The sequence below is a fragment of the Gambusia affinis genome, linkage group LG09 (genome assembly GCF_019740435.1).
Source record: "Gambusia affinis linkage group LG09, SWU_Gaff_1.0, whole genome shotgun sequence".
NCBI classification, from domain to species: domain Eukaryota; kingdom Metazoa; phylum Chordata; class Actinopteri; order Cyprinodontiformes; family Poeciliidae; genus Gambusia; species Gambusia affinis.
Window position 1 is genome coordinate 7,047,456 of NC_057876.1, and position 18,619 is coordinate 7,066,074.

At 41.2% G+C, this 18,619-nt stretch overlaps 1 protein-coding gene across 1 annotated transcript in view; it reads right to left on the reverse strand.

Annotated features, from left to right (window-relative positions):
* tenm1 (teneurin transmembrane protein 1) overlaps positions 1-18,619 on the reverse strand; it is a 277,903-nt gene that overhangs the window by 179,600 nt on the left and 79,684 nt on the right. Inside the window, exon 4 of the mRNA XM_044127788.1 lies at positions 10,764-11,007. Coding sequence (XP_043983723.1) covers positions 10,764-11,007 — 244 coding nt within the window. The remainder of the gene's footprint in view (positions 1-10,763; positions 11,008-18,619) is intronic.

Genomic DNA, 18,619 nt, shown 5'->3' on the forward strand with positions numbered 1-18,619 from the left:
ATTGTGTTTAGATAATGGAGGGCAGAGGCTCGGCGGTGGCGGATGAGGGAGCAGAAGAATGGTGGGGGGGCATTTTCCAATTTGGAAAAGTGGATCTAAGCAGAGAATTAATAGAAGCGCCGGCTTATTGTGGCCACAACTAGAGTGGTTACGTTGGGGGCAAACCGTTGGAATATTTTCTTTTTCTTATTTTTATGGCTGTGTTTTTATGGTTCCCAATCATTATAACAAATGAAAACAATATTTCTGAGCTCCTTGAATTTCACAGACAACATGATTGCCCCGGGTTACGGCGAGCTCTCCGGGGGGTTAATGCTGCTTTCGAGTGGGGGGCCACCACATGCGTGGAGCGCCAGAGTGTAACTTTGTGCGTGCTGTGAAAAGATGAGAGGTCGCGGCGCTGCCCGGTCTCTGAAGGGCCCTCAGAGAACAGGCCATTAAAGCGGGGTCAGGCACCGAGGTGGCAGCATCACCGGACACCGTGTCCTCGTAATAACCAAACTGCAGACACCTCATCGACTCATTTGGTCGCATTCAGCCTTGAAGACTCATCTTATTAAAAAGCTCTGCAAGGTTCTGGTGTGGAGCTTTGATGGTCCATGTTAGGATACGTATGAGGGAGAGGGAAGCCTCTTTGTTTAGGCTGTTGCTCCTGCTGCCCTGATGAACAAAAGATAATGGCTGGATGGATGTTTGGAAGTGTTTGGTTTAATTTAGTCTATCCTCATGTAAAATTCAGGACAACAAATGACCTCCAGAAATCACCTAATTAGTAAAAAAAGAAAAAAGAAAAAAAAAAAAAGAGTACACTGGGGTATAGGTTTATGTCAGTAAAACAATATTCACCTCCTTGCACTTTTCACAGTTTTGTTTTCTTTTTTCTTTTACAAATCAATAATGAAAAGCAAAACAACCCCCCTTTTTTATTCTCAAAGTGAAAACGTATTTCTACAAAATAATCACCGGTTTATTTTGTAGAAATATTTACCATAAAATAAGTGACTGAATAAATATTCACACCCTTCAGGTCAGTCAAACACCGGACAGGTCTCCATCAGGTTCGTACGATGGACGATGCAGGTTTCCATTCTTCTTTGCAAACCGTTCAAGCTCTGTCAGGTTGGCTGTAAACAGAGCTTTCCAGCTCAATTCTCTATGAGATTGAGGCCTGGGCTTTGACTGGGCCACACCAGAAGATCCACCTTGTCGTCCTCAAACCATTTCTTTGTAGCGATAGCTGGATGCTACGGGTCATTGTCTTGCTGAAACATAAGTGTTCTCTGATGATCTGTTGCAGATGGAAACAACTGTTCTCCAGGATTTTACCTCCTATCTTTACAAGCCTTCTGGGCTCTGTTGACAAGAACCTCCCCAGCAGCATGATGCTACAACTACCATGCTGTGCCATCTTGTCTGATGGCTAAAAATCTCACGTTTTGGTTTCATCAGACCAAAGACCTTTCTTCCACAAGCCTTTTGGCAAACTCTTTCTTCAACAACGTCTTTCTCCTTGCCACTCGCCCGTAAAACATCGATTGGTGAAGAACCAGAGCAACAGTTGTTTGTCTACAGCAGTATTTCTCAATTCCAGTCCTCACGCCCCCCTGCCCTGCATGTTTTAGGTGTTTCCTTCTGCCACACCTGGATTGAATCTTTGGGTGATTAACAGGCTCCTGCAGTACTTGGTGGCTGCAGAAGATGTCATGCATCTTCTGCAGAAGAAAATGATGTGCCTCTGGCATAGAGGCACATCTAAAACATGCAGAGCAGGGGGGGGCTGAGGACTGGAATTGAGAAGCACTGGTCTACAGAGTGTCTCTCCCAGCGTAGCCATGGTGACCTGGTGTCCTCTCTCACTCGTCTCCTTCTAGCATGGTCACTCAGGTTGAGAGGACGTCCTGATCTCATCAGGATTCACACATACTTCATATTCCATCCATTTCTTGCTGATGGTTTTAGCTGAAATCCAGGAACACTCAGTGGCGTAGAGAATTTTTTTGTACCCATCCCCTGACTTAAACTTTTCAATAACTATTTCTCTGTTTTGCTTGGATTGTTCGTTCGTCTTAACTCTTTAAAGGGAGCAAACGTTTGCACAATCATGTTTTAATTTATGATTCACTCTTTTGTAGAATCCATTTTCCCTTTGACATTAAAGAGTTTTTTAAATTTGTTTTGTAAAAACAAAAAAGGCATAAAACATGCAAGGGAGTGAGTGCTTCCTATAGGAACCATTGCTGCTCTGTGAAATCCTCAGAGGTTTGTTGGAGAACAAACAGCGTCATGAACACCAAAGAATACGGCGGGCGGGTCAGGGAGGAAGTTGGAAAGAATTTCAAAGCAGGTTCTAAAAAAACAACACCTCAAGCTTGGAGTGTCTCACGGAGCGCTAGCTAGCCCATCATCCGAGTGTTGGAACAGTATGGCACAAGTACAAACCTTACAAGACATTGCTGTCCATTTAAGGGAAACACTTAAAACAGAAAAGCAGCCAAGAGGCCTACAGTAACGTTTGAGGAGATGCAGCTCTGCTTGCACACGCAATGCCCACCGTGAAATACGGCCGTGGCATTATCAGCTCCGGTGGCAGAAACTGCAGATGGGACACCTATTGATGGCGCGCTGCGCAAATTTAGGAGTCATGGAAGAATCGAAAAAGAGGAAGCCATAGGCGAAAGGTGATAAGTCACACGCAGTTTTTAACAAATCATAAAAGAGACAAAGTGTATATGGAAGACGTTGCTGTGATCAGTTGAGATTGAAATGTTGGTGAAACGGTGAAAATATGGTGTTTGCAGCATCATGCTGAGGAAATATTATCTGTGGAGCAAAGAATGAAGCTAAACACAGCAAGAAAACCTATTAGAGGAATATTTAAAACCAAATTCATTCTTGAAATGGGGATAGTTTAGATCAAAGCACATTCACATGTTACAATGACCCAAAACTCACATCCAACTGGTAATCTTTGGAAAGACTCGAAGCATTATGTGCGCTGACTCCCTTCCTCCAAAACTAACAAAGCTTGAGCTGCTTTGGAAAGAAGGATTTTACTCTCTAGATGTGCAAAGCCAGCTGGGAGAGAGACGTCACAATTAGATCAATGCAACGTTGCTTGCAAAATTTTATGTGATTAAGCAACTCTGTGTAGTTCTATTGCATAACTCCTCCTGGCCCCACAAAAAACTTGCGACAGGACTTAAAGTCGTACAAAGTCCAGTGGTTATGTAAACTTTATGAATCCGCCAGAGGACATAAAAGGAAGTAAAGTTTGGAATTGTGAAAAGCCGAAAGGAAAAATATAAGAAAAAGAAAATGCCCCCCGTCGTGCCGAGTCTGTTCCGGTTTCTGTGTGTGCTGCCTTTCAGTGAGTCTTTAGTGTGGCCCTCTGGCTAAAACAGATAACGTCCATCCCTCACTGTCTGCCTGCTGTCCTTTCTCCATCCAGCCGTTCGGCGCCCGCTGAAGGCTGCGACTCTGATGTGGGACACGGGAGGCTGCACAGGCAGCCACCGCACACCTTAGGGTCAACGCTAGTTCATCTCTGAAAGGCCAGAGATAAACCCGGGGAAACAAACCAACACACGCTTGCAAACACACACGTGGAAAGAAATGGGGAAAAAAAACCATGCTGAATGCTAGATTTTATTTTTTTTTTTAGGCCACTGCAGCAGCCTGTTGTGTGTGTTTCAACGCGCAGCTGAAGGTGGATTAATAAAGCAGGAGAGTAAAAAGGTGTGTGTAGAACCCCTCTTCTTCTTGTGTGGTGCTTTTTAAAACGGCTTCACGCTTCTTGCTGGATCCCCGTCTTTGATCTTCGCCAGACAATATCTAGGGGCGATGCCCAGGAAGAGCTCTGAGTTCTTATCAGAGGGCAGATTTCCCCCGAGACGAGGAGAAAATGAGAGCTCCTGCTCTCCAGGAGGTCGGCCTCGGCGGGCCCGGCGGCTGTCTCAACCTGGATAAGTGTAAATGGTCCTTGTTTGTGTTTACGTGGGTGGAGGTCTTTGCTCGCAGAATACAAAGTGTCTGGGTTCTGATTTGGCTGTGCACAGTTGCTGCTTGATTTATTTATATAGCTGAAATTTTGACCGGCTTCAGGAAACACTGACATCTGCTTAGACAGGGCGTCGTCTTGCTGTCATGATCCTGGGCTGTGTGGGGTTCTTTCTTCTGTTTGTGCTTCGATCACTTTTGTTTTACGTTTGTGTTTCTAATCGTTGCTTATCTGGTCTTGCCATGTTGAGTTTCATTATTATTCCTCTGAGTTACGTTTATTCTCGTGTTCTGCTTTTTGTGCTTTTGAGTTTTGATCTCTTTAGTGTTTTTTTTTATTTTTTTTTATCTATACCTTCCTTGAGTCCGGGTTGTTCTCCAGTGTTTATGCACTGCCTCGTTCCTCGTCCCCTTTCACAGCTGTTTTCTATCTCCCGATTTCCTTCTGATTAGTTCGCCTGGCTCCACTGTCGCTTCCTCACACCCGGCCTCAGTATTTAAGCTCCTTGATTTCTTTTTTATTATCGTTCTCCAATGTGTCCATCGCACTGTCCTATCTGATTTGGTTTCTCCCCGAGTCACTTTCATTGTAAGTGTCTTAATTATTTTATTAAAGCATTCATCTTGCCACAGTCTGTATTTGCTTTGGAGTTTTTTTTTCCAACCACAACCATGCTTATTTTACATAACAAAAAAAGCTCTAATAAAAAATATTGATTTAACAATATTATAATATTTATAATAAGTTTTCCTATAAGGAATCGCACTAGTCTACTTAGGCTTTAAGTTTGTTTCCTTACATTAAAGGGGCGTTATAATGTCAAATCAACTTTTATGAGCTGGACATTATGTTGTAATAGTATTACCTCATCAAAAACAAACCGGGAATGTTTCCTTGATTCTTTGTTGCTTGTTTGAGAAGTCCTTCAATCTTTGATTGCCATGGTTGCTCAAAACCATGTTGAAAACCTGGTTCAAAATGCCTGGGTCGACCTAGCTCCGCCTTTGAGACGCAGCTCCTCCTCTGAGCTCCACTTTCCAAGTTTCCTCTCCACTCGGCTCCTTCAGACTAGCTAACAGCAATTAGCAAACACCGGTTGGAACTGTGCGTCTGCTGAACTCATTATTTGAGCAATGTCCCACTGAAATGTTGGTAAAAAAATAAATAAAAATACTTTGCTAAAGGGATAATAGAGGAGGGATGTGAAAGCAGAATCTTAGAAGTTTTTCAATGACACAGGCCCAATCTAAAGGCGCAAAACTACAAGGTAAAATTTTCTTTAAGTCATATTTGATATATATAACATTTTTTTTAATGACTGAAGTTAACACAATTACCTGATTGTGCTATAAAATGTCAATATGTGTCTGGGAAACACATAACAACGTCCCTTTATAGGAAACGTTGGGAGAGGAAAGGAAAGGAACAATCAAGGCCTAGTTAGCCACCATTGGTTCATTAACCTTCACCCTCTCTGTTCGGATTCCTCAGTTTGCTCCAAAATCATCATCTCTTCTGCCCTTGGTCCAGCTGATGGAGAGGTTCTTGACACAGAGGCATTGAAGGACTGCTAGAATAAACAAACTGGCGGAAATTTCAAGGAGATGAGGCAGAACTTGATCAGTCCGGGTCCGGCTCATCGCCAGGACGTTCATAGAAAATGTGTTAGAGACGTTATACAATCCGGGACCAAGACGAAGGTACAATTCTTTAAACACCAAAACGTTTTGAAGAAGAGCTAGTTCTAAAATTTAGACATAGAGTGGCAAATTCCAAGAATCCATCAGAATACAAGACGGTTTCTTTAAAAACATCGACGGGCATCTAAAATTCTTCATCTCAGGAACACAATTTTGCTTAACAAGTCACTTGAAGACCTGCTTCACTTGTCTTGTTCAAACGGTGTAAAGATGTGTCAAAGAGTCGCATTTAAAAAATGTCCTCGACGCCACAGTGAAAAGACAGCGACTGAGGGAGTCTTGTCTGGACTAATAAAAGGAAGAACTCAAGTCCATTCATAACAGTCCCAAGATTTGTCATGCCTCCTAACACACACAGTGTGAGGCCCAGCCAGATATATTGAATATCCATAACTGCATCCGTCCACGACGACAGGACAGCCTCTCCAGAAACATAACGAATGTTCAGCCAAAAACGGAAATCCATGCGCACTTCAAACATTCTTAATCTCAGCCGACGCAACGTCAATACATTTCAATATGGATTCATCAAACACGAATCAAGGATAATGGAAGCGCACTTGACAACATAAGACTTTATCCCTTGTTGGGTTTTTTTTTTTCTTTACACCCCCCTCATCCTTATTAAGGTCACAGCATCACTTATAATTCTGTTAGTGTGAACCTCTGTGTCAGGTTTGTAAATACTTGACAAATCGTTAATCTTGTGGCTCAGATTGAGCTAATAGGACTGTGAGGGCTGCAGTGGAAATATGAAATCATTAGATTATCAGAGTATCTAAGAACGTGACGAAGGGCAGAGGAAAAAAAAGAGAGAGAGAGAGGGGAGAGGGTGAATATTAAATCCAGCCAGAAACAGTTAAGCAGCGAAGACTTTGTCAAAAGCCTGATAGGAAAGAGCCAATAATGTCTGAATTATGTTATAGAAGGACACTATTCTATTGACTATGAATGTGATTACATTTTATGGCTTAGAACTAATAGCGCACTTTCAAATGAAACTTATTTGACTATGAAGTCCCAAATGCAGAAAATGTATCGCTGGAAAAAAAGAAAAGAAGAAAAAGAAAAAACGTCATCCAATATGTAGAGGCGATGCAGGAATGATGGTCCGTAATCACGTCTCTCGTTGGGAGGAAGTTCTTTTCTGGCCTGCAAATATTGGCTGAATAATCTGAACCGCAGAGAAAAAAAAAATTATGATGAATTTTGTTTAAGTCATATTTTCATTAAGAGCAAAAACACACACACACACACACACGCACACGCACACGCACACACACCGAAGAACACACAAAAGTACTGTAATTACACTACAGCCATGACAAGCCTCTCTCTTTGATACTCGCGTCTGGACAATGATTAATTTAAATTGTCACAGAATCTAATTTTATTCTTCCTTTCCTTTAAATGAGGTGTGATCTAATTATGGCCCTAATGCATAACTTATTAAAACTTCTTCTCGTGGCGTGGCAGCCTGCCAATCTCGGCCCTTACTCATAACACCAGGATTCAGCCGCGCCGCCTGAGCCCCTCATTAAACATGCAAACATATTCTCTTGCACCTTTGCTGCCTCCCCTTCTCCAAAGCAGCCTCAAAGAAGGAGAAGAAGAAGAAGGAGAAGAGGAAGAAGGATCTCAAAAATAATTTTTTTGGAGGGATAAATCATTTCTCATGCGGCCTCAATTCCGTTTGATGGGACGGCATTCCTTCAGCGCGTCTCAGAAACTCCACTTTTGGAATATTTAAAATCAAGTGCAGGTGTCCCGAATAATCAGCAGCGGCGGCGGGAGAAAGAACTGAAATCCTCTGGAAAACGGGAGATTTGTTACGACTTTGATGGCGCGCTAAAGAGCCCGGTAAAAATACCTCGAATTACTGAGGGGCTGATCTGCTGAAAGTTGTACTGCAAGTTACAGGCGAAGAAGGGGTTTTTAACTCTCCCAATTATCTCTTGGACCTTATTGAGCTAAGCAAAAATCACAAGTAATGGAGATAAATCCTTCATATATTTAATATCATCTATATTTATTTATTTTTGAATGAATCTCCTGGGGGTTTATAACAGTACAAGTATGTTTAATTAAGTAAGTGAAGCTCAGTATCCTGATAAATACCTGTTTATATCCATACAGCCAACTTGAGAGCGAAAACACTGCACATTTGTTTTCTAAATCACGACACGTAGGAGGCGTTTTTAATTTGTTCCCCTTTTCACAGGCTGAGGAAAAGCAATGTTTGGCTTTTCAGAAAGCAGGAGTTTTCTTCACAAACCCATATGTAGATTGTAAAAACTTTAAAATGCTTCAAGTTAAAGGGTGGCATTATGTGCATGGTGTTATGGGACAATCTGTGTTACCTTCAGTTGTTTTGGCAGTTTCATTTTTGCAACTCCAAAGCTGGCGTGTGATTTGTGAAACTGAATGACTGTAACTCAGTTTCCTGTGAGCATTTAATCACATGCTATCTTCGCATGTACCTTCAATGAGACGTTTATTTGATCTATTTATCAGTTTCTAACTGTTTCATTTTTTGAAAAATGGTGAAACGGAATCGTGAAGAACAATTTTTGTGTTCTGCACAAAAAAGTAGAATATTATTAAGAAACTCACCGTGACAAATTAATTAATTAGGTCAGACATTTTTCTTCCAAAGTCTCTCAGTACTTCTGCTCACCTTCGACAAACTGTGTTATTTATTCTCAACAAATCCTTACCTCAGCCAAAAGTCTCTCTTAATGATTGTTTTCCTGCTATTCTATCATTTTGTTCTTATCAAAGCTGCCTCCCGCTATGTAGGTCTCTCCTTTTGGACAAAATAAAACAAAATAAAATCAAGAAGGTTAATCGCTTTCTTTCCTTTCAATCCTTAATTAACCACCACGCGGTTCAAAGCTGAAAGTGTGTGATGTCATCGTCTTCAGAGGGAAATTGCTTTTATCCTAATAAACCATCGCATGTGGTAAAAATAATCAGAATGTGCAAAGCAACTTCTTGCCGGCTGTTTGGCCGTTTTTGCAAAAAAGGAAAATATTTTATCATGTGAAACCTTTAATTTTGCTACATATCCCGCTAGGTCATCAAACATCGTAACAGGCCATGAAAAGAAGTCTCCATTTTCAGACACACTCTTATTAACCTTTAGGTCTTTCATTAGCCAGATTCTCACAGAAAAGAGAGTCTTCTTCCAGTTTGACTCTCAATAAATAGTGTAGCAGCTCAGAATCGGGAATATCTGCCTTGAAGATAACAACGTAGATAATGTAATAAAATATGTCATAAATTATGCAGTTTAGGTTAGACACTGACCAACTTTAGATGGGATTTTTTTCTAGCTATGAATTGTAAACTCTATATTTTCCTTATTTTATTGATGCCTTTTTTTAAGTGCATCAATACATTTGACACACTTGAATAGAAACTCTAAGATAATAAAGGGGAAATATTATGCATTTTTCAGGCATATAGTGACATTTTATAGCACAGCCACATAGCTGCGTTAACGTCAGCTGTTTTAAAAATGCTATATATATCAAATGTGACTAGGAGGTCATCACAGCATGGCTGCTCTAATTGAAAGGATCTCAGGTTGTTTGAGTTGAATCGTTTTGGGCTTTGTTTACCTCAGTTTCTTTTCATTAGATCACTCTTTAGTTCAGTCCTTCCTCATTGATTCTAGTTTATGTTCATCTCTGCTGTCTACGATTTATTTATTTTTCGTTAATCTAGTTTAGTTTCTTAAGTCTTGTTATTCTTAGATTCATTTTCCTGGTCTCCCTATTGTGTACTCTCCCTCGCCCCCTGTGCCATTCTCTCTCTCTCTCTCACTCTCTCTCTCTTCTCACACCTGTAACCTATCAGTCAACTTGGCCGTCCTATTGCTCCAGTATTCATTCTGCCAGTATTTAACCACCTCTTTCTAATTCCCCATCGCTGGTTCCTCCTGTTTAACCCCCACTTCCTTGCTGCTTTTTGTTCCTGGATTCTTGCGTTCATGTTCAGCTCGGGGTTCCCCGTAGTTCTTGGTTATCTTCTTTTTTCACTAAATCTTCACTTCTTCTTCGTCTCTGTCGCTCCTGCATTTGGAGCACTTTCAACTGAGAAGTATCTCTCACAATGAGCTCGGCAGATACGCAGGTACGCTCGGTGTTTGCTAATTGCTGCTGGCTAGTCTGAAGGAGCTAAGTGAGGGAGGAGCTGATCTGTAATGCGGAAGCTCGGAAACCCAGGCGTTTTATGCAGTTAAATGGTTGCCACGGGAGACTAAAGGATTTTTTGAAAATGCATAAAAGAATCGGGGCAACATTGAAAGTGAGCATTTGAAGAGAGAATAACTGTATAACATGACGTAAGAGAAAAGATAAAGGATGGAAAATGAAGTATTGTTTTGGTTTTTACTCATACTACTAGCCTTTGGTACCTTTGACAATTTTATATTTGTCTTTTTGATCTTACTAAACTTAATTTTATTTTCTATTTTTTATCTACCGGCGATGTTTTTTGTGAAGCACTTTGGTCAGCTGAGGCTGTTATAAATGTGCTAAATAAATAAACTTTGACTTGGCTTGACATAAAGCTCAGAAAAAGCTTATTTTACATGTCGCTGCCCCTTTAATATGTGCCTCATGCCCAGATGTGCTGGACTTGATGTGATCCGATGCACTGAAATCAACAAACTCTTTTGGAATATTTCAAAACTTTAGCTTCCTGAAGCAAACGCTTGTATTTCAATATTGTGGAAGAGAGAATAAAAACAGCGAAATGGTCAATGCCCACTTCCCACCAGCAAATAATCAGACATTGCATCAAATCCATTAGTCCAGCCGTCGTCGTCCTACTCTCCCCCTTTTGAAAGAAACTATAAAATTTATGCTCCTGCTGCTGACTGACTTTTCTTCAATACTAGAAGCCTGTTTAGTCGGTTGGACAGGAATGCCTTTAATCAAGCCAGTTGAAGGATTTATCTTTATCGTTCAAAAATCCCATTAACCGCGTCTACTGAGAATCTGCAGCTCTTCTCCTCCTCCTCTGCGACACAAAAGGCTGTATTTGCGGCGTTCTGTTACCTGGTCTCTAGGGGGATGTTGCTGTTGAGCACCCAGCTGTTGTGAAGCTGCGCCGGGTCTGTTGCCGAGCTGTTGTCTGCCCCCTGGCCGCCCTGGCCGGTCTGACACCGCGTCGGCATGGTCTTCCTCTGCAGGCTGACTTGAGTGTAAGGAGCCGGGCGGGCGCAAGTGCAGGCGTGGGGCGGCGGCGGCGGAGGGGGGAGCGGACGAAACGTAAACTGGCCACCTGGACTGCTGGGCAGCTCTGCTAGCAGAGAGCCAGTGGCAAAAGGAGGAAGGAGTGGAGGGGGGACAGGGGAGAAATAAACACAGGTTTATTAGGAGCACCGTATCATAAATTACAAATAAAAGCAGAATGTTAGTTGACAGTTTATTGTTATTACGCTGATTGAAGGACATAAATCAGCTTAAAACTGTCCCTGTCCGGTGCTTTCCCCAACCTACCTGCTTTGATACACTTCCAGCCACCCTATAAATAGATTTTTGGCCGGCTGCAGCATGTGAGCAGTCTTTAAAGAGCTAACAGCTCTGGCTTAATCCGCAGCCGCCAGCCCAAACTACCCATGTGATGTTTATTATGAGATCTCGGCGGAATGAGGTAGCCAGCTGTAACAGCCTCACACTGGTAACCTGAGGGTCTGGCGAGAGCTCACGCGGTCCATCATTTATCATTCTCTTTCACCGTAGCTCTGCCTCCCCGCGACTCTTTCCCGCCCGCTGCTTCTCTCTCTCCCTCTCTCTCTCTGTCTGTCTCAAAAAGAAAACGAACCACGGACTAATTACGGCCGCGGCCAAATGGGATGCGAGTGCGTTTGACGGAGTTTGGAGTGCGCGGCTGCCGCCGAAGCCGATGCATCTGGACAAAGAGCCGTGTACGTTTCCAGCCAGAAATTTACATCGACACGCATCTCGGCATGAGTGCCGTTTTAAGTTTGCACGTTTCGTGCTTTATTTGAGCCACTCTTTCTCAGGAAGGATGGAATGGTGATGTAGGAATAGAATAAGAAGCTTAAAGAAAAAAAATAAAATAAAATTAGGTAAAATAATATTCACACAATCTAAATTATACACACAGGCTCAAATGTATATATACCTCTAATAATTTGGGTGAATATTTCTCAGTAAGTGGGAGATAGAACACACTTTTTGTGTGATCTGCTGGCAGAAGGAATCCTCAATATTTAACTGTTTTACGTAGCGGAGTTCAATTAAACAAGTTTTAAAGCGTATTGTACATTCATTTTGCACTACGGATTGAGATCAGGACAACTACCAAAGTTCATGTCGAGTCTGTTTTATATCTTACGTTTCAAGTTTTGATGTGTTTTTCAGATATAAATGCTCGTCCCGTCAGAAAACCCAAATGCGCTCAAATGTCAGCCCCACACACCGTCGACCCCGACGACGGAAAATTCGTCCTGATTTTTCCAGAACAATGACAAAGACTGGAGCCCTTCACAACACCGAAGACATCCTCCACAGTAAAGTGGGTTTGGAAATAACATTCGTTGACAAACAAAGAGGAAGCCGCTGTTCGAAAATGGACACCTGAATTGTAAAAAGAAAAAAAAAATGCTTAAAACTCTGACTAATTTGGTTTGTTCCAACAAACAATGCCTCTGAACACCGGAAGACTGGCTCTGGACCGGACAAAGCAGGCTGACATAAAGGTTCTTGAATGGTTCTCACCAAAATGTTCCAGAAAATTTTCAGACTATGCTAGCAAATAAAAAAAAGAAAAAAAAAAAAAAAGAAAAAGCTGTACTTGTTCCAGAAAACCAATGCATTTAAATTAACTCTTCAAATTCTGCCAAGAAGAGTGTTTAAATTTCAAGTCAGAGTTATGCTGGAAGCTTGTTGAAGGCTTTAAAAAAAAAAAAAAGAGAGAGAGAGAGAGAGACGTTATAAATTAGGACATTACCGTTCCATGCTTAAGGTGACAGCTTGTACCATTTGTCAGTAGTATGGCTGTGAGCAAGGCAAACCCCTCATCCCAGAAGACCCACTCTGTTCAGCTGTATTGACAGTGAATAAAACATTAAACTTACACGGCGAAGCTAGACACACTCTTAGCCCTTAAATGTATTTGCTGCCAAAATGTCAGCAATAATTCAGTGCCTTCAAATGTGGCCTACCTGGGAGATTACGTCCCTCTTCCCAATTCAACTGTAGGCCTTTGCAAGACAAAATCCAAATGGTACATTTTGCGGACAGGGACCCCCCCTCCCCACCCCATCAAAACCCCCCCAAAAAACAAATCAACATTTTGTTCGACCGCCAGCACAACTTGTACATAGATCTGCAGCTCAGTCACCATTATGTTGAAAACTGACGCCACATCTTTCTCCGACATCGCGGACAGAAAATTAAGCAGACGGCTTTACAGTCAACATTTTCACAATAAAAAATCTGTGGACTCCTATTCCGAGCCGTCCATCGACTCGCCACAACAGGTTTTATGACCATCAGATGCTAAAAGATCCTATTTGGAAGACACAGGCGTGAGGCAGTCGCAGATATGCGAGAATGCAAGACAGAAACAGTTCTATAAATGCTCTATAAACATTTCCTCCAAATATTCCCACAGTGCAATCTGTCCGGCTCAAATGCCATTTTAAAAGCCGTAACAGTAGCGGTTCGGGGTAACATTTACTCGCCGGTGTGTGAACGCGCCAACATATATACAGAACACACTTTCCAAGCTATCAACGAGCTTCTGGTATAATTCTGGTTTGATATTTGAGCACTTAAAAAAAAAATATAAATAAAAAATAAATAAATAATAAAAACTGGAGGAATTTATTTAAATTGTGTGGCTTTCTGCCCGGGGCCCCAGCCTGTGGGCAGAAAACACATTTTCACACACAGCACACACATTTTCAGAGGGTTGAGTTCGGGAGACTTCACGTTACCGTAGCCTGCTTTGGTTAACCTTAAACCAGTTGTTTGGGACTGTGGTAATGTTGGAACATCCAGTTAAACCAGTTCTCTAAGCTGGAACCTGGGCGAACTCCAGCATAACTACTCAAGTTTTAAATCAACGTAGTCTTTGAGGTGCTGATAAAGAAATTTGCCCTTCGGTGATGTTGTGAAATTCTTCAAATTCCCATCAGCTGAAGACCTAAACAGTTTAAACTTGAACACACATTAAACTGGTTTTGGACTGGTTAAAACAAGCTACTTTAAAGCTCCAGTCACGGCTCCAAAGCGTGAAATTGTACAGAGTTTGCCTAAGCACTTTGAGCTGCCTTGTTGCTTAAATAATGTGCTGTATAAATAAAATTACCTGATCTTATCTTAAAAAGCAAGCAACCAATAAACTCTGGATAATTTAACATTGTTCTCAGCAGAATATGGCAATGAGAGAGAAAGCAAATGCTGCAAATCGTGTCTGGTTTCTCTGAGCCAAGTATTTAAAGGGATTTCTGCATCCCTTTAAAAAAGCCTATGACTATTTTATCTTGTGTGGATTAAGGGAAAATCCTCATTCAACTCAAGCTTGTACAACAAATTTCTGTTTTTGAAATTCATTTAAAAAAATATATATCTTTTTGGTACAGAATTTCTGTTCTTTGAAATAAAAATAAGTTTAAATGCGTCATCCAACCCTTCATGGCCATAAGCGGTTGGTTCACTTTTCTTTTTCTTTTGCTTTCAAACAAATTTTTTTTTAAAAATTTATCTTCCCACACGGTCGAATTGTGTTTGTTGCATTTGTTGTTGTTTTTTAAACTGCAGGTTTTCCTCCGCCGTTGAACAAATGCAGGGATTATTTGTTCATCGATCACGACGCGCCGTCCCTCACATCACATATTTATTTCATGATTTCACTGAAAAATGGAGAGCGGTTCAGCCAGACGCCGCCTCTCCGCCGCTCTTGTTTACCATGTTGATGTGCGTTTAATGAAAAACAATGAATTTTCACAACGCTTTGCATGTTTCGGATGAATACCGACCGCTTCACCGTCGCTGAACGTTTCTTCCTGAATGCATACGCGGGGACCGCTTAAGTCTTTAAAGCACTGTTTCTCTTTTGTCGTCGTTATATTGATTCAACTTCTTTTTTTTCTTTTTCCTGTCTGTTGCAATCAAGTTCATTCACTTGACGATTTCAGGAGAATTGCAAGGTTTGGTACAAGGGAAGAAAAGGGTTCAAAGGAAATGCACTTGTGTCATTTGACTAGCGCTGTTGTTTAGTCTAAGCTAATGGATGTGGGAAATTGAAGTTATTTTTACTTCGACCGCCGCAGAGTATTGAAAATTACACGTTGAGGGACAAGCTGGCTAAACCTTTTTGGAGCACGACTGCGCACTGTGCCACTGTACTCCACAAGGAGCTTTAAAGTGGTGCTTCAGTTTTTAGCAGTCTATCTGATTCATCAGTAACTGGAAGTCCTTTGAGTCTCACCAGAAACCCTTGAGCTTTCACGGCTTCGGAGGTAGATGTTTTTAGCTGTTTTTTTTTTTTTGTTCCCCCCCAAAGAAAGAGAAAGGGAGAAAAAAAAAAGAAAAGAAAATCACATGCTGTGCACACATGGAGCTGTGAGTTAGAGCCGGCAGCCTCCTCTCACTTTGTGTTTGAGGTGCTGAATCAGTTTTATTCTCCAAAGGAAGTTAATTTGGTGTCTTGGACAGGTTTTATTAGGTATTTATCAATAGTCAGTCTGTTGCCCGCAGCAAAGAGCGCACACTTCCCTGATTTGGAGAAGACGGACAGGAAGGTTAACGGTGTGTCGCAGTGAACGGGGTCAGCCTCCAAACACGATCTTAAGCCACTTTAGATGAAACATAAAGTAATTTTTGTGCTATTTCTAAAACAAAAAAAGTAACACAAAAAGTTATATTTTTTGCAATAATTGAGCTGTTTGAAGTTGAAACGTTTAAAACCAGATAAATACACAAGGGGTATATAAAACAGTATATTTCTATATATTTTTACTGTCTGAATGAGATTTTCTTGTTTAAGTCAGTCGAAATCACTCAATTGTTTTCCTGTGAAACCCCATAATTATGAGAGATTTGAATTAGATAACGCTTTTCTTATTTTTTTTTTAAAGCTATTCAATGCCATGCGCAAACATCCGACTTTGAAAAAAGCAAAAGTAAAATTCTGTCTCTCGTTATTCCGCCATTTAGCAAATAAAATTTGCTTCTGTAAAACTAACTGACCTAAAGCCAAAAGGATTTAATCTGGTATCGTAATAGGTAAATGTGTCTCTTTTTTATGAAGTGTGTGGGAATATCTGGCCTCAGCTGTAACATAATCCAAACTAGACTTAAGACTTGTGTAAACCTCGCTGCTGTCTCGGAGGACACCGGGGTTTCTGGGCTGTCTTGTGTTTTTAACACTTCAGTTTAGGGGAAATGTGTCAAAACATCAAAGTAACACGAAAGCAAACACCATATAGTGAAGTGTACTTACTGGCTCTCGTGAGAATTAGTGTTTCTCTCAGAGGTTCGGGGTGGCTTTTAAAAGTTGACGGAATAGCTCAGGTTTTACGTTTGGAAAGTGGTTCCTGTCGGCACAGTCCGGCCCTGAACGCAGGCGAGAAAAATTATACAATTTTTCCAGCACTTTCTTTTGTTTGTAAGTGTTTGACCAACACCCTCATCACACTGGATTATAAGAGAAAATGACATCAAAGTCCGACAATGTCTTCTGCAGTGTATCAAGAAAGCATATACTGGTAGGCTGGTTGCTGGGAGACCAGAGGTTGTCCAGGCAACAGATAAACTCTTATGGTGCAGGGCGAGCTCACGTGTAGACGCCAGAAGACGTTTTTGCAACATGCATGGGCTGAAATCCCCAAGGAGTCCACAGCAATAAGAGCTCGTCCTTTCCTCAGTCTGCCACGCTTCACTGGCAATGCAAGTTGTTTTAAATTTTACATAATGACTTCATCTTGGAACATATTTGCCTAGTGAATGTCTGAAAGTCCCCACTTAGCAAAATGAGCACCTTGTCGAGCTTTATTGGTGCAACGTACAGGAATGTCCACAAACAGAAACATCGTTGTAATGGGATACGCCTTCTTGTATACCGTTAAGATGTCAAATTTCTAACATTTTCTGCTGAAAATATATCTCTTAAAGATATTTTAGGGAGCAGGGATTCCTAAAATATCCTTAGATATTTTAGGAATATCCAGACCTCAGCTGTAACATAATCCAAACAAGACTTAAGACTTGCGTAAACCTTGGTGCCGTCTCGGAGCCTCAACAGTAGGCCAGCAGATAATTAAATATTGTGACATTGTTTCAGAACTCAACACTTGTCTGTAACTTCTGAGTTTCATCAAGAGAAATCTGAGACAATGGATCTGGATAAGAGCTTTTCAAAAACCATGTATCCTCTTCCTTTCACATCGCATTTGTGTCAGTGCTCCTGTGTCACTTTAAACCCGTTTAAGACACGTGTGAAAACGGACTTTGCAATCCATCGTAAACCACTGCTAGGGAGAAACGAGTTGGCAAATTCTTAACTACGCTGTCGGTAATTACTTTGGAAGTTCTCAAGATACGAAGTCAAAGCGACTTCCTCTGCTCTGTGCGTCTTATCTAAGGAAAAGGGTGACGAGTAGAGCGTAGACAGCAGAGGTAGAGGCCGTGGGGAGAATGTAATCTGTGAGAGTGGAGTGACACAGGGCCATCGGCTGCCAGCTGGTGCTTTACAGGGCTTAGCTGAGGCAGCTTTGGGCCTCCTCTCCTAAAAGATCCACAAACTCTCTCGGTTCTTCTTTTTCTCACCCAAAGTGTAAAGTTGGCAGCCAAACCCTCTCACACACATTCCCAAAGATTCAAATCAAGAGGTAATCAAGTGCAAAGAACACACTGCATAGGGCAGCAGAGATATGACTGTGTGATACTTGCCAGGCAGGCCAGGAGTTTTAAAACTTGCGATTAAGTTTGTGGAGAAGGACAAAGCTGTTTTAGCTCTATAAGACGGCCATGACGGTGCAGAACGCCCCCCCATACCCAGTTCTTCTAAAACAGGGCTGTCAAACTCATTTTTGTTTTGGGTCGAATCAAGATCATGAATGCTCTTAAAGGGACGGTTGTGCCAGAATGTATTGATAAAACCTGTTCACAAATTGTTAAAACATCAATGAATCCTTAAAATTAAATAATATTATTGAACATCTCCTCAGTCCCTCCAGGATTTTGATTCTTTTTGTGAGTTTGTGCGATAAAAATCAAAGTGTTTGTGGCACGAATTTGGAAATATTTGTGATATTTGTGCTTATTTATGACAGTAAATGCAACCTTTTTTTACTCACTGTATCGATTGTGGACTATAATCTGATGTCAATTAAGACTGAGGCAGCTATTTAGTACAAGTAACAAAGTTTTTAACCATTTCTGACTCCCAATTGTGTAATAACACAATAAAGTGTAGGGATTTGCCTGAATTTCCACTGTAATCCTCAATAAACTGTAGGGACTGATTGACATAATTTGGCAGTAAGCAGATAAAAAAACTGCATTGATTTGATTGAAAACATAATATTCAATCACACTTAGTGTTTAGTGTAGAATCTAGGGGGCCACATGAAAAGCTATGGCGGGCCGGATTTGGCCCACGGGCCTCGAGTTTGACACGTGTTCTAAAACTAAACCCCCTGAAAAGATCAAAACATTTTTACAAAGATGTTTTCCTCAACTCATTAGCTCTGTTGTGTTTTTGAGTTAAAAAAAAGTTTAACCTTGACAGGAAATTTGAAAATATCACTTGATAATTATGTGTTATTGGAAGATTGGAAGATTAATACCCGACCACCAACTATAAAGTCTTAAAAAAATGCAAACATTTTAAAAAGACTTAAATAAATAAGCAAAGCTTAGCCTGGTGGGGGCCC